The sequence below is a fragment of the Felis catus genome, chromosome X, assembly GCF_018350175.1.
Source record: "Felis catus isolate Fca126 chromosome X, F.catus_Fca126_mat1.0, whole genome shotgun sequence".
NCBI classification, from domain to species: Eukaryota; Metazoa; Chordata; class Mammalia; order Carnivora; family Felidae; genus Felis; species Felis catus.
This window is the reverse complement of record NC_058386.1, coordinates 26,000,436-26,014,482: the sequence shown is the minus strand read 5'-3', so window position 1 is coordinate 26,014,482 and position 14,047 is coordinate 26,000,436. Positions and strand designations below refer to the sequence as shown.

The window sequence follows — 14,047 nt, the reverse complement described above, 5'->3', positions numbered from 1 at the left end:
AAAAAAAAAGAAAACAACTCACACAAAGAGGAACACGTTGGGAAATGTTCTTTCTTCCATCCTTCTGTTCATGAGACGGCCCCATGCCGTGGACTCTAAAGCTTAGAAGCCTTAAAGCATTTTTCCTTGACCCAATGGCAGCAAAGTAATAAGTAATGGCAAGAAATGATTTTTGAGGAGGAAACTTCATCTCCAAGGAACTGGATCACACAACTGGCCTGACAACTCCCTTACCCCTCAACGTACATCCCAGACATTTCCCAGAGTGGAAAACTGTTCCCAGGACTTTATCTTATCAGCCCACTGACATCCTCTTAAATACCAAGTGCTCTTCTTGTTCTTAGGAATACAAGCCCTTTTGAATGTCAAAAAGATATGGGAAATATGTTTATACTCACATGTGTACGTAGCCCAACTTCAATCAGGGGAGTCTCCAAGGAGAAAATGTCTCAGCCCAAGGATGATTGTCAATTACATTGTATATTGTGGCTGGATAATTGAGTGGCCTTTCTCCAACTGAACAGCTGACGCAGTGGGAGTCACACTCTGAAATGAACAGGGGGAAGAGTTACCCGGGCGCTAGCTGGGCAGAATGGAAAGGATGCAAAGAAAATAAATATTCATTGCATTCTGATTGCATGCAGAACATTCCGGCTTTTCCAGAGGGATGAGTCAGAAGCCAGAGAGTCAGGCAACAGTCTGACAAGAGATGGGAAATAGCGAGGTACCCTAGGTGGTGGCATCCTTTTGAGCTCGGGCGTCTCTTTAGGTCAAAACAATAGCTCTTTTTAAACAAAATGTACTGAGAATTATCTTGTTTTTTTTTTCATAATGTGGATTAAGTGCGTCACTAAATGCACACAGGGAATGCCAAACCGTCTGCCATGACTTTCCATGGCATTGACCATTCCCCCTTTGTCCTCGGATTGTTGGGTACTAATTTGAGAAACTCCTCATTGGAGAAATATTTAGAAGGTAAATCCATCAGGATTGTTGACGGTTTAGGTGTGGGATGAGAGAGAAGGTGAAGCGTCACAAAGATTCCTCTGTTTTTAGCAGGGAGACTGCCACGTGCAAACAAGTTTAAATTCATTTCAGAGGAAGAGACACCAGTGCCAGTGGGTGGAAGTAATGTGATAAAGGAAAAGGATTATCGCTGGTGAAATGCTGTTTCTGTGCTGGTCTCCAAGTTGATACAGCGCAACTGTTTGAAAATAAAAGGTGGCACCTCGGGGGAATGAAAACACCTCGACTACCCTTGGGGATGATGTAGAACAAGGCTTTTCCAACTTGAAGGTGCTGGGAATCATCTGGGGACCTAGGCAAAATGCGCTTGCTTCACTAGGTTGGGCTGGTGCCTGAAACCCTGCATTTGCAAGCGACTCCTGGGAGATGCCTCCGCTGCCGGTTCATGGGCCAAACTTTTTGTCGCAAAGATGTATAACAAGTCTCAACCTATTAGTGGTCATGAAATCAAATTAACGGGTTGCTATAAAGATTAAAAACAGATATAGAATGGAAGGGGAAAATATCTGAATTCATTGCACACAGTAAGTACTGTTTTATGCAAACTCTCAGCTATGTCCAGTTATGACCCAGTTTACTTATAATGCAACATAATATATCTTATACATTTCTTTTTTATCCTGGTTCACAAGCCAAGACTCTGGAAAGCTAGGACTGTGGAGGAAACCTATGCTAAGAGACTGGATTAGAGAACCATTTAGGCTCCTTCCTACTTTGAAATTCTGCGTCTGTGCAAGCTTAGGTCTCGGATTCAAACGTCTTGTTCTAGCATTTGCAGAATATTCAAAGAGCCTTGAGTATCATCGAACCCACGAACTTCATCCTAGTGTTGGGAGCCCAAGATGCCGAACACGGCAAGGCACTACGTAAAGGTGTGTCATTTTCTTGTAGTTAGCGAATTATGATGCAAAAGCCCAGAGAGCCCCTCCTTCCGGGGGAGATATTTGGTTCTTATTTCTGTTGTTGTTTGGATGCAGGGTCATTCGATTAATTACAAGGGGCTGTTAACATCAATTTGTGAATTACAGGCAAGGCTATTTCGAAGTAAAATAAGAACCTCGAAGAGTTCATGTCATTTTCAGAGCTACCTTATTTGCAAGGTCATGTCTCAGACTCTAAATAAATCTGGTTCATTATTTTTTAACTGAACGAAGATTGCATTTGAAATTCAATCAAGATACAGTGTCACTTTTGTTAGTGCTCTAATTTACAATCTGTACCAAAAATATCTTAGTTTAAAGGATTATAAACTTCGCAAGGGTAGGAACACACAGACACACACAGACCCACAGTTTGTAAATTTAGAGTTGGGGCAGAGCAACCAAGGGCAAACAAAAGCAGCTTCAAAGGGAAAGAATGTTTTTGTGAGGTATTTCAATTTGGAGTTTTACTACTCCAGCAGTCACAAGGGTAAGTATGCTGTCTGAGAAGAAGTCACTAATATATGACTTCTCTTGTTAGCGTCAGAACCGAAGGAGTGAGATTCGACCACTCCGGTTCATGTCACTTCTCTAATAAATCCCTGGCACGGTTTGAATTACATTAACTATAAAACGAATGGATACCATATTGTAAAACCATACAAAATATCCATTCTTTCTGTATTTTATAGCTGTTTTCGTTCATCACAAGATCATGTTTCATTTAAAAACATGAGCTGCTGTGTCAGATAACCTGTGGGGTCACGTCAGCATTATATTTTCTTCTTTAGTTAAAAATGATGAAGTCCAAGTCCGGTCCAAGTAATGACTATCAGTGCTAGAAACATCTAATTTGATCTTAAAGCATTTCAATACAATTTGAATGTTTTGATGCAGAAAACGCAATGCGGAATGTTAGCTACTGAAGCTCCAAATGAGTCAATGTTGGGAAGAAATAAAAATAACTGAATGGCCTTGACAACATTCGAATGGAACTCAGAAACTGACTTCTCTTGATTCCTTCTTAATCACTCCACTATGCGCCTATCTTCACCTACTAAGCCCATACTCAGTGGTGTGCTAGGTATACAGGAAAGACAGGATAAACAAGAATTGAGCTCTGTCTTGAAATCCCTTTTAGCTGGCTTTTCTGAATTGCTAGAATTTCACAGATCAGAGATCAAATGGATATACACTCCACTCAACTGAACAGATCTGCATTGGATCCTGACTTTCTCTTCTTATTCTCAATTACATTACTATTTGGCATATCTCTAATTGGGCTAAAAATCAAATTATATAGTCCATGTGCTAAGGAACCAACAATTAACAAGCTAATCAACTGTCTCCTATTTACATTTCAAATATTCAAGCTAACTGTTTACATGTCAGGCTATACCTTGATTACAGGTAAGAACCCTTATTGTAAAAAGAAATGGGACTTCCATGGTAGGCTTGAATTTCCCAAGTTCCACATTTCCTAACAGTGAGCTAAAATGAGTCACTATTTTCTCATTAAAACATAAAACACTGTCTCATTCGAACATATAGCATTAGAACTATTTAACGTTGGCCTCTGGATGGAAAGATACTTCATGGACATCTTAACTGCTTCACCCTCTTCAGGCAGTGGCGAGCCTTTGGATGTGGTATATGTTCCTGTTTTACAGTTGTCGTATTTACTTTTGGATGACCCAGTACTTTTTAAAAGATTTGTTTAAAAAGTAATCTCCTGATTTGTTCATTGTAGCTACTCTGCCCGGTATGAGGTGGTATCTCAGTGTGGTTTTGATTTGTTTTACCCTGATGAGGAGCGACGTTGAGCATCTTTTCATGTGCCTGTTGGCCATCCGGATGTCTTCTTTAGGAAAAAATCAGGAGACTATAGTTTCTGGAGAGGATGTGGAGAAACGGGAACCCTCTTGCACTGTTGGTGGGAATGCAAACTGGCGCAGCCACTCTGGGAAACAGTGTGGAGGTTCCTCCAAAAATTAATAATAGATCTACCCTATGACCCAGCAATAGCACTGCTAGGAATTTACCCAAGGGACACAGGAGTGCAGATGCATAGGGGCACGTGTACCCCAATGTTTATAGCAGCACTTTCAACAATGGCCAAATTATGGAAGGACCCTAAATGTCCATCAACTGATGAATGGATAAAGAAATTGTGGTTTATATACACAGTGGAAGACTATGTGGCCATGAGAAAGAATGAAATCTGGCCTTGTGTAGCAACGTGGATGGAAGTGGAGAGTGTTATGCTAAGTGAAAAAAGTCATACAGAGAAACACAGATACTGTATGTTTTCACTCTTATGTGGATCCTGAGAAACTTAACAGAAGACCATGGGGGAGGGGGAGGAAAAAAAAAGTTACAGACAGGGAAGGAGGCAAACCAAAAGAGACTCTTAAAAACTGAGAACAAACTGAGGGTTGACGGAGGGTGCGAGATGGGTATTGAGGAGGGCACCAGTTGGGATGAGCAGTGGGTGTTGTATGGAAACCAATTTGACAATACATTTCATGTTAAAAAAAATAAACTGAACCAGTGTTAAAAAAAGGATAAATCTAACAAAACATGTGTTAATATCTGTACACTGAAAACTACAAATTATTGCATAAAGAAATATAGGCATACCTTGGAGATATCATAGATTTGCTTCCAGACCACTCCAATAAAGCAAATACCACACACACACACACACACACACACACACACACACACACAAGTAATCTCTACACCCAGCAGGGGGCTTGAACTCCAAGATCAAGAAATGCATGCTCTTCAGACTGAGCCAGCCAGGTGCCCCTGATCCAGTATTTTGAATTTCTTTTGTTATTTTAAGTTCCAGAAGGAAGCGGAGGCACTGAGTAAATTTACATATTTATTACCAGTAGTATTTCTTCCTTCAAAGTATTCCTAAAGATGATTTGGTGATTACAGGTAGACCAGATCCAGTCCCAAGAAGCATGCTTGTCAATGAAACCAAACCTTCATGTGAGTTGGGTGCATAAATGTAAGGTTAGAAGCAGCTAGGTCTTAACTACTATGTCCAAAGTCTACGACTCCGTGAAGATCGATAACCCAAGAAATGCCACACCTTTTTAAACTAATTCATGGTAGAATTGCGGAACAATGAGGACCGACCTACCTACCCATTACAAATACCGTTGATTGTCTAGCAATCTTTCAGTGACTGGGTACAAAGGCGTAAAAGGGCTAGAAATTTTAGATACTAGACGGGACCAGTGGTGAAGATATTTGGGGCAGTGAAGCCTTTCGAACAATGTATTCATAGATGTCTAAGTAAAAGGCTGCCTGGGACTCTATGTAAAGGAATATTTTTAAATTGAAAACACTCATATTTAACTTCTCACTGCCAAGACCCAATCATTTTATGTAACTGTCAGATAAACCCTGCACTACATCGCCTATCTTTGTATGTAACTGCCAGGTATATAGAAAATATATTTCCTCTTATTCAGCTTTTTCCATTTTCACAGTCATCTTGGTGAACAGGAACTACACGTGTACCATACATGTAAAAATAATGATTTTCATCTTCTCCAAATTTCATTTCTAAGATTTTTTTTTCAATTTAGGTCATATACAAGATGGAGAGGAAGCAACGTGAAACTTTTTATTATTTTCACATTTTCCAAGTCATAATTGGAGAAGTGCTACTTTATCATACCTCACGAATAAAGGGAAATAGGAAAAGGAAAATGGTCTCTGTGTATCACTACAGAGATGCTATAAAAGAAGCATTTTTTCCCAGATAAGGGGTGCATGCACGCAGGCGCGCGCGCACACACACACACACACACACACACACCGAATCATTACTTTGACTTCCATTTAGCACAACAGTAAAATATGACTGAACAAAATGTTCACAATCAAGTCCCCCACCTGGATACAGGGTACTAAGCCAGTATGAACTTAGCTCTGGTTAATCAATCTTTCAGAGAAACACAAGAGTGGAAGACACATCGGGAGCCATGCCAAACCATCAAGTTTTACCTATTTTTAAGCTTGAAATCACACCAAGTATAAAAATGACACATTCAAATGCATCCAAATGCCCACTTGTTGAATTGATTCATTATTTTGTCATTGGCTACAGATGAAGAAACTGAGGCACAGAAACTATTAACCAGGTCACAGGGCCCGAGCAGTGCCAAGGGCTGACTTCAAGGTTAGTGCTATTTCCTCCGGGATCATGGACGTGGCAAGAACAAGGGTCTGAGGGTGGGGGTAGAGTGAATAAGACACTGCATTTTAGACAGTTTGGGACAGCATGTTAATGTCTTCTGTGCAACTGGGGAGACAATGGTGCGATTCAAATTCTATTTTTTTTTAATAAAAAATTTTTTTAATGTTTTTATTTATTTTTGAGACAGAGAGAGACAGAGCATGAGCAGGGGAGGGGCAGGAAGAGAGGGAGACACAGAATCGGAAGCAGGTTCCAGGCTCTGAGCTGTCAGCATGGAGCCCGACGTGAGGCTCGAACTCATGGACTGTGAGATCATGACCTGAGCTGAAGTCGGATGCTTAACCAACCGAGCCACCCAGGTGCCCCTCAGATTCTATTTTTAAAGGTTGGAACATTCCCTAAAGCATAAGGTGGGTACGAGGGAGGGAATCAAAGGCCCAAATCAAACCTGGCAAAACCTCTGTGTGTTGAAATAGTATCCCATAATGTGAAGTAAATAAAACAAAAACATACAAAGACCTTGATCATCCTTGCCCTGTCATCTGAAACGAGTTCGTTACTGGTTATCATTTCCACAAATTAATTCGTATCCCTAACTTTCTCTGGATAATGAAAGTTACTGCACACTTACTACGCTTTTGCAGAGACCTGGTAACATAAAGAAAGTTTTATGCTATTCTCCACGACAAGATAATTACGAATTTTGTAGAGCCCTCTCCATTTATAATTTATATTCTTATAAAAGTTAACCTTAGCCTTGTACATGTTGTTTTGTTTGGTGTCCTTGTGCCTGGTTTTAATCTTAAATAAAGGGATAAGAAATGCTACTCTTTTTTTTTTTTTCAACAGGGGAAAAAAATCTGAAAAGCCACTTCAACAACCCCAAATACCGCCGTAGTTTTATCCCACTTCACTAACCTCTCCTACTTGTGAGGAGCTTTGATTTGAGCTAACAAGGTTCTCAGACTGTCTGTCTATTGTCCTGTTATGGCTCCCTCGGCTGGCTTCCTGCGGTAAACAGTGCTGATGCGACGTTTTGTGCAGGCCACAGCACAAGAGGGGAGTGGTAGGGGAAGGTCTACGGAGAGGGACAGGGTCACAGAGCTGTCAAGGCCTTCCCAGGGATGGGGCTGTCGCAGACCTACGGTCCATTCTAATCAGGGCCTCCACTTGCTGACCTTAGGCCCAGGTCCTCTTCGGCGGCCAGGAAACGGGGAGAGAAGCCGTATGCTTTGTTCTTTTGAAGTGAATACAGACAGCAGTTAACAGAAGAAAGCAGTGGAAGAAATGAGGAATCTGGTCAAGGTAAAAGGAACTCAGGCCTCAGTTCGGCACTGACCTATTTTTTTTTTTTTTTAATCAATTCTTAATTCACATAATCACTCGCCAAATTGCTCTGGCTAAATCCTCGGAGGGGTGAAGAGGATTGTATTTAGCAACGAGTTGAAATAAAACATTGTATGAAACCTTATCTCATCAGCTAATGAAAATTAAAAAAGCGTATTTGTTCACATCTCTCCAAGGTTCTTCGGTGTCCTATTGCGTCCCGACCGTCTCTGACAAAAATATAGATGTTGCGGGGTGAGTAAAAGAGTGGACCGAGTAGAAGCTGAGCGCTTTAGAGACCCCTTGATGTACCGATGTCAGCTTCAGCTAACAGTGCTACACGACGTTTGTCACATACATGATGTGTATGTTTTCTATTGCAGCTATAACGAATTCCCACAGACGGTGGGTGAAATCGACACGAATTTATTCTCTTACAGGTCTGGAGGTCCCAAGTCCAAAATGGGGGTCAGGGGACTAACATCCACGTGTGAGCAGGGCTGCATTCCTTCCGGAGGGCCCCGGGGGATAATCTGCCTTCTTGTCTTTTCCCGATTCTACAGACCACCTACCTGTCTTAGCAGGTGGTACCCTTCCACCTTTAAAGCCGGTAACGATCAGTCGGGTCTTTCTCATGTCACCGTCGCTCTGGTTCTGACTATTCTGCCTCCCACTTGGACAAGAGGCTCTGGTCATTACCTTGGGTCCACTCTGATAACCCAGGAAAATCTCTTTACCTTAAAGCCCGATGAATGGACCCACCCGGTCGCAGTTCCACCTGCAACCTTCCTTGCGATGCAACGTAACATACTCACAGGCTCTAAGGATGGAGACATCTTTGGAGGGCCAGTACTCTGCCTACCACACACGGCATCAACGGAAGTAATGAGCATGACTGGGAAATGCGCACAGGATGCACGTTAATGAAATCAATGCTTTGAAACGAATCTCCTGAAGGAGATGCGGACAAGTCCAGTCAGGCAAGTTTCAAACATCCGTGTATCTATCATTCCAGACATTCTCGCACTAGTTTCTGTTTTGTCCTTCAGTCTAGGATCCTCCGAAGAGGCAGCTTCTCACACACCATTATCGGGCTATTGCTGAGCCCAACCAAGTCAGCTGTTTATCAAGTTAAGTGACTACTGGTAAGGAATAAGGCATTTGCAGAAACCAGCTTCAAAACAGATACATAAAACCCACCAAGTACCAATGAGGGGCGAGGCGTAAGACCCGTGCTATGACACACACATACGTGCCCTCACAAGAGGGATGTGTCTATTCACAGCTGGAAAGCTAAGCTTTTGCGTAAGCCTGTGCTACTCTAATCTTTACTCAAAGTACCTGAAGAGGAGGAGAAGGAGGAGGCAGCCATTGTGCAAAGGTAGTCTACTTTCTAGGACATATTGTGGAACCAAAGGTTGGGTTGCATAACCAATAGGTTTGGCAAGCAGTCCTAAATTCTTCTTTTATTCCATCAACCATTCCAAAGTATAATGCAATTTCTCTGTCCATATGCATCAATGATTGAATTGTCAGCACCAAATTTTATCTCCAATTAAAGATTAAATTCCAATGCAACGTGTTTATTCTTATTTTTGAGATGGCTCATTCGACATGTCAATGAAGTATCCTGAGACAGATTCGTGCTGACAATTTTGAAGTAGACGCATTTTGCCTGGACTCCTAACCAATCACCCCGATTCTTGTCCTATATCCGATATACTAAGTGACTGTGCAAAACACAACTTCTTAGCACGATATATAGCTGCATGACCTGGACCTTGCTAGAAAGTTCTCTCTAGACTTATTTCCCACCACTTCCCACTTAATGCCTCCCGTCAGACTTCCTACAATACTCCGCACGAGCCCTGCTGTGTCAAGTTTAAGAGCCTTTTCTTTTGTTTCCTCTGTTTGGAACACTTTCCCCAGTTCCTTTACTTATCTCAACCCCCAACATCCATCAACACTTTACTCAGGTATGGCTTCTAAAATTTCCCCTAACTCCACACTTACCCACCTGGGGTGGTGACCTCCCTCACCTTTTTTAATGTTCATCCCCTTCTTGAGGTCAGAAGTGGGGTCTTAATCTTTTATTTTCCCAGTGATTAGGGAAGACGTTTAAAAGAAGATAATCAAGACATCAGGGATGATTTACCAGAGGAAACACTGTAACCTTGACTGGAGAAAAGCTAAATTACGAGTGAGCTTCTATCACTGGATCAGTTATGAGTGTGGTGTCTCTCGATTGGATGGGGCCCTCAGATGTGGGGCGACAATCGGGCGGAAGGTGGTGCGGGCCATGAAAGAATTCACCTGAGGCAGAACAAAGGAGACAGTTTATTGAATACACCGCAAGGGAGCGGTAGGCAGGACAGCAAAGGAGAGACTGTCTGCAAGGAGGCAGTAGGTGGGGGATGTTTTTCAAGGGGGAAGATGAAGACGTATGGCACCGTACGGGATTTTCCCTTGTAGAAACTGTGCCTGATTTTAAGTAGCCAACTGGTTACTTAGGGCCTATGGGTATTTTGAAGTGGGGGCCTGATGGGCCTGTCCGTATTCAGCCAGAGGGTCACTGAGGGCCCTTACGCCTTCATTAAGATTGTTATTCACCTTTATTATCATCAAACTGTATCTTTCAACTTTCAAGTGGGTTCTACGATATTAGAATTGAGTCGATAAATTCATCCTTGTAGTTATTTAAAAACTGGGTTGGGCACCTGGTGGCTCAGTCGGTCAAATGTCTGACTCTTGATTTGGGCTCAGGTTGTGAGATCTCAGGGTTGTGAGACTGAGCCCTGGTCGAGCCCTGGTCAAGCCCTGCGTCGGGCTCTGCCCTGGGCACAGAGCCTGCTTAAGATTCTCTCTCTCCATCTCCCTCTGCACCTACCCCTCTCGTGTGCTCTTTCAATGTCTCTCTCTCTCTAAAAAAAAAAAAATGGGTCATAGCTTCTTCAGTTAGCCTTATTTTTTTTTTAAAGGGGGCAATACTAGTTGATTTAGTCTATCTAAAGTTTTCCCTATAATTTATAGAATACAGGTTTGCGAACAAGGTATACGTGGAACTCGTTTCCAAATTCTTCTATCTACACTCACCTCTTTCAGTAAAAGACATGTTTAACCGGAAAAGATCCCTGGAACATCTCTCTGCTTTTTGTTTTTCTCCATGGCCGTTAACATCAATCTTCTAACGACCCTTTATGTGGTCACCAGACTACTGGCTAAATCAGATGAAAACTGAAATGCTTGCTTGAAGGTTGAGACTTGGTGGAAAGTGGACAAGCTGGGCATAATTGGTGACCATGATTCTTAGCTTCATTAAAATTCTCTTTCTGGCTTCCCATGTTGGTGTATGTGCTGCCGAAGCGAGCACTCTCTTTCTGGCTTCATACACACCGGTACATTGGCTGACGCCAACTGATTGAATTTCTATCTCATGACCGTACCAGCTTCCCAGAGGAACCGAGGCACTGGAAGGGACACTTACTCACTTCTGTTAGTATGCCCCAACCCACACTAGCCAGACTGGGGGGCAAAACTGGAGCCATGATCTTCTTTTCTCCTGCCTTCTCAGCCAGTTAGTGGGAGGAACAGCTATAAAGTAAGCGTGTGTGCATGTGGGTGGGCACAAGCTGACACAAAAGAATCTGAAAAAGTTCTAGAATCAGCACCATAACCCAACGAATAGTTTTTAGTTATGTAAGAAATGGCAAATAAAATAATAAAAACCGATCTAGGAAAACGGATTTATGTTGGGGTGATATACAGAAAAATGCTCTGTGTTGAAAAAAACAAGAAAAAAGTGTGTGAAGTCGCAACTGCTTTTATGAAATTGAATTCTGGGCAACTTTCCATCCGGCTTAGATGTGTGTGGGGACGAAGGTTGTAAGAAATCCCTTCCATTATTAAAAAGTGTAATTCATGTGCTTTTTTCATTCAGACATACCTTGTCTTTGCTGCAGTTGTGTGAGGAATTTGATAGTCTGGCAGCATACTCATGAGTGATGGGAACATTTTGCCTAAATCCAAAATAAAGGCTTTTATTTAGTGGCAGCATTAGACCCTGCCCGGACAGCTGAATGTTACAAAGCTCTTTTTTGGCCCCTAGCAGTGAAATAGGAGATCTTTAGAAGGATTGAAATTGTCACTATGGACCTAAGAGATGTCTCTTTTATTCAAGCCTGGGGGTCAACTTCAGTCATGGTGGGAGAATTTAAAAACTTTTTGCCTCTTCACAGAATGATTTTCACTGAAGTAACCCCTCAAACATGAAGGTCAGCAGGCCACATTCCAGTTACTTCAGTGAAAATCGACCGAAATAAAATAAAGCAGAGTCTAGTTTTTCTGATATTCTGTCAACTAGAGATTCCTATTAATGGCTTCTCCCACATGGATCATTGAAAACTGATGGTCTCACTGGTAACCCTGAAGTCCTGAAACATCTCGAAAGCTTTCCCAAATTATCAAAGAAAGATGGAATGACTTCAGTATCATTTCGATGTTAACTATATTTCATACAAGATAATGACTTGATGTTTGTATATACTGCAAAATGATCACAACAATTCCAGTAAACATCCTTCAATGCTCTTAAAATTGAGGATCCAAATGTCGCACAAAGGTATAGTCCCTTCAATTCAACAGATGTGACTAATGAGAAATATAATTTGTAAGCATATACAGATTAGAGAACAAGATTGTGTTTATTATTTTAAAACAAATTAGGGGCGCCTGGGTGGCGCAGTCGGTTAAGCGTCCGACTTCAGCCAGGTCACGATCTCGCGGTCCGTGAGTTCGAGTCCCGTGTCAGGCTCTGGGCTGATGGCTCAGAGCCTGGAGCCTGTTTCCGGTTCTGTGTCTCCCTCTCTCTCTGCCCCTCCCCCGTTCATGCTCTGTCTCTCTCTGTCCCAAAAATAAATAAACGTTGAAAAAAAAATTTTAAAAAGATATTGTTTGGGGGGCGCCTGGGAGGCTCAGTCGGTTAAACGTCCGACTTCGGCTGAGGTCATGATCTCGTGGTTTGTGAGTTCAAGCCCTGCATCAGGCTCTGTGCTGACAGCTCGGAGCCTGGAGCCTGCTTCCGATTCTGTGTCTCCCTCTCGCTCTGCCCCTCCACAGCTTGCACACGCTCGCTCTCTCTTTCTCTCTCTCAAAAATAAATAAAAACATTAAAAAATTCTTAAATGTAACATTTGATATTTGTTAATTCCCTGAAAGGAGGGACAAGATATTTGAACACGGAGACATCTGTGGCCAAGAGTATCTGATTTACTTCCAGGGCTGATTTTCTGAATAGTCGCCTACATAGGTTCTCTCTCTCTCTCCCTCTCTCTCTCTCTGTGAACGAGCAAACGCTCTTGAAGCTGTAAACTGCATAAAGGAGGTCAAAATACATAGCTGGAGGAAGGTCAATCTTCAGCCACTGGCACCTTTTAGCAGGTTACTAATAAGCACTCAAGGATCACCTCTTAGTTAACTCAATATACGTAGCATCTGACATATCCTACTTCCCTTAGCTCGGTTTCTTATGAGTTGATTTTTCCCTACCTTAGATGACTAACAGCAACGTATAAAGGTTTGAGTAGGTATGGAAAATTTTAGTACCTGAGCTACACCTACTCTTTAATTTTAGCTTTTCATTAAAATGGCCTCAGTTTGTTAACCGTTACTTTGATCTCCTATGAAATGTCCTTACCAGCCATCAGGAATATCCTGATAGTCTGGTTCATGGAGAGAAGGCCCCTGTTCTATTGCCAGCGGATGTGTTCTATAGTCTAGCGTGATTTTCTTTAGTTGTCTACTTAATATCAGGATGGATATCATGTCTAAGATATTTTTGCCACGATATCATGTTCATCTGTAGGCTGCTTATTCCTTGCTGGCCTTCAGATACAGTCTATGTTCTCCTGTGATCTTTTTTAGGCTCCCTGGAGTCTGACCACTCTGAAATCGCCCGGGCTCCTTTACTGGATGGCTTCAAGTTGGGTTTGGCCAGTGAGAGTCATCAGCAGATCAAAGGTTGGGAGAAGAAAGACAACAAGGTCAGGGGGTTTCTTCTTTGCTTCATCCTGGCTCCAGGCTATGGTTCCGGCAGTAGCTGCGTTTCTCCACACCTGCTGACAGTATTTCTTCACTGATTCCGGTCCTCCCCAGCGTCTGTTTCTTCCCCTTCTGCCTTAGAAGGGACAATGGCTTTCCGCTGCGACTAGATTCTGGGTGCCTTGTCGTGCCTAATTGTCCCATCAACTCTATAGCAAGATCTCTTAATTGTGAACCATGTGACGGTAAACTGTATTTCCTGCAGGGATCTTCGCTGATCCCCAGGAAGAAAATACCAGGCTTTTATAAGAATCTTGTTCTTAAAAAAACAGAACAAAACTTTACCATGACTGCTTAGTATTCAAGAGCAAGTTATTGTGATAAATAAGATTAACCGTGAATCTCCAGGACACTTCTTCGGGAGTCAGAAACAGTCCTATCCTTGCTCTCTTGGAATTTTGTTACAGACCTGGGTCTAATCTTGCCAGTGTATCCAGTCTCCACAGTCCCGTAAATCCAC

The 14,047-nt window shown here is 42.3% G+C and overlaps 1 protein-coding gene across 11 annotated transcripts in view; it reads right to left on the bottom strand.

Annotated features, from left to right (window-relative positions):
• LOC109496468 overlaps positions 1-14,047 on the bottom strand; it is a 348,709-nt gene that overhangs the window by 222,201 nt on the left and 112,461 nt on the right. For 8 of the 11 annotated variants that reach the window (XM_023248808.2, XM_045050324.1, XM_045050325.1 and 5 more), the window contains exon 1: positions 23-391. In XM_023248808.2, the coding sequence (XP_023104576.2) occupies positions 23-190 (168 nt within the window). In that variant the 5' untranslated portion in view covers positions 191-391. The other 3 variants (XR_006592828.1, XR_006592829.1, XR_006592830.1) reach the window with 1 other exon arrangement.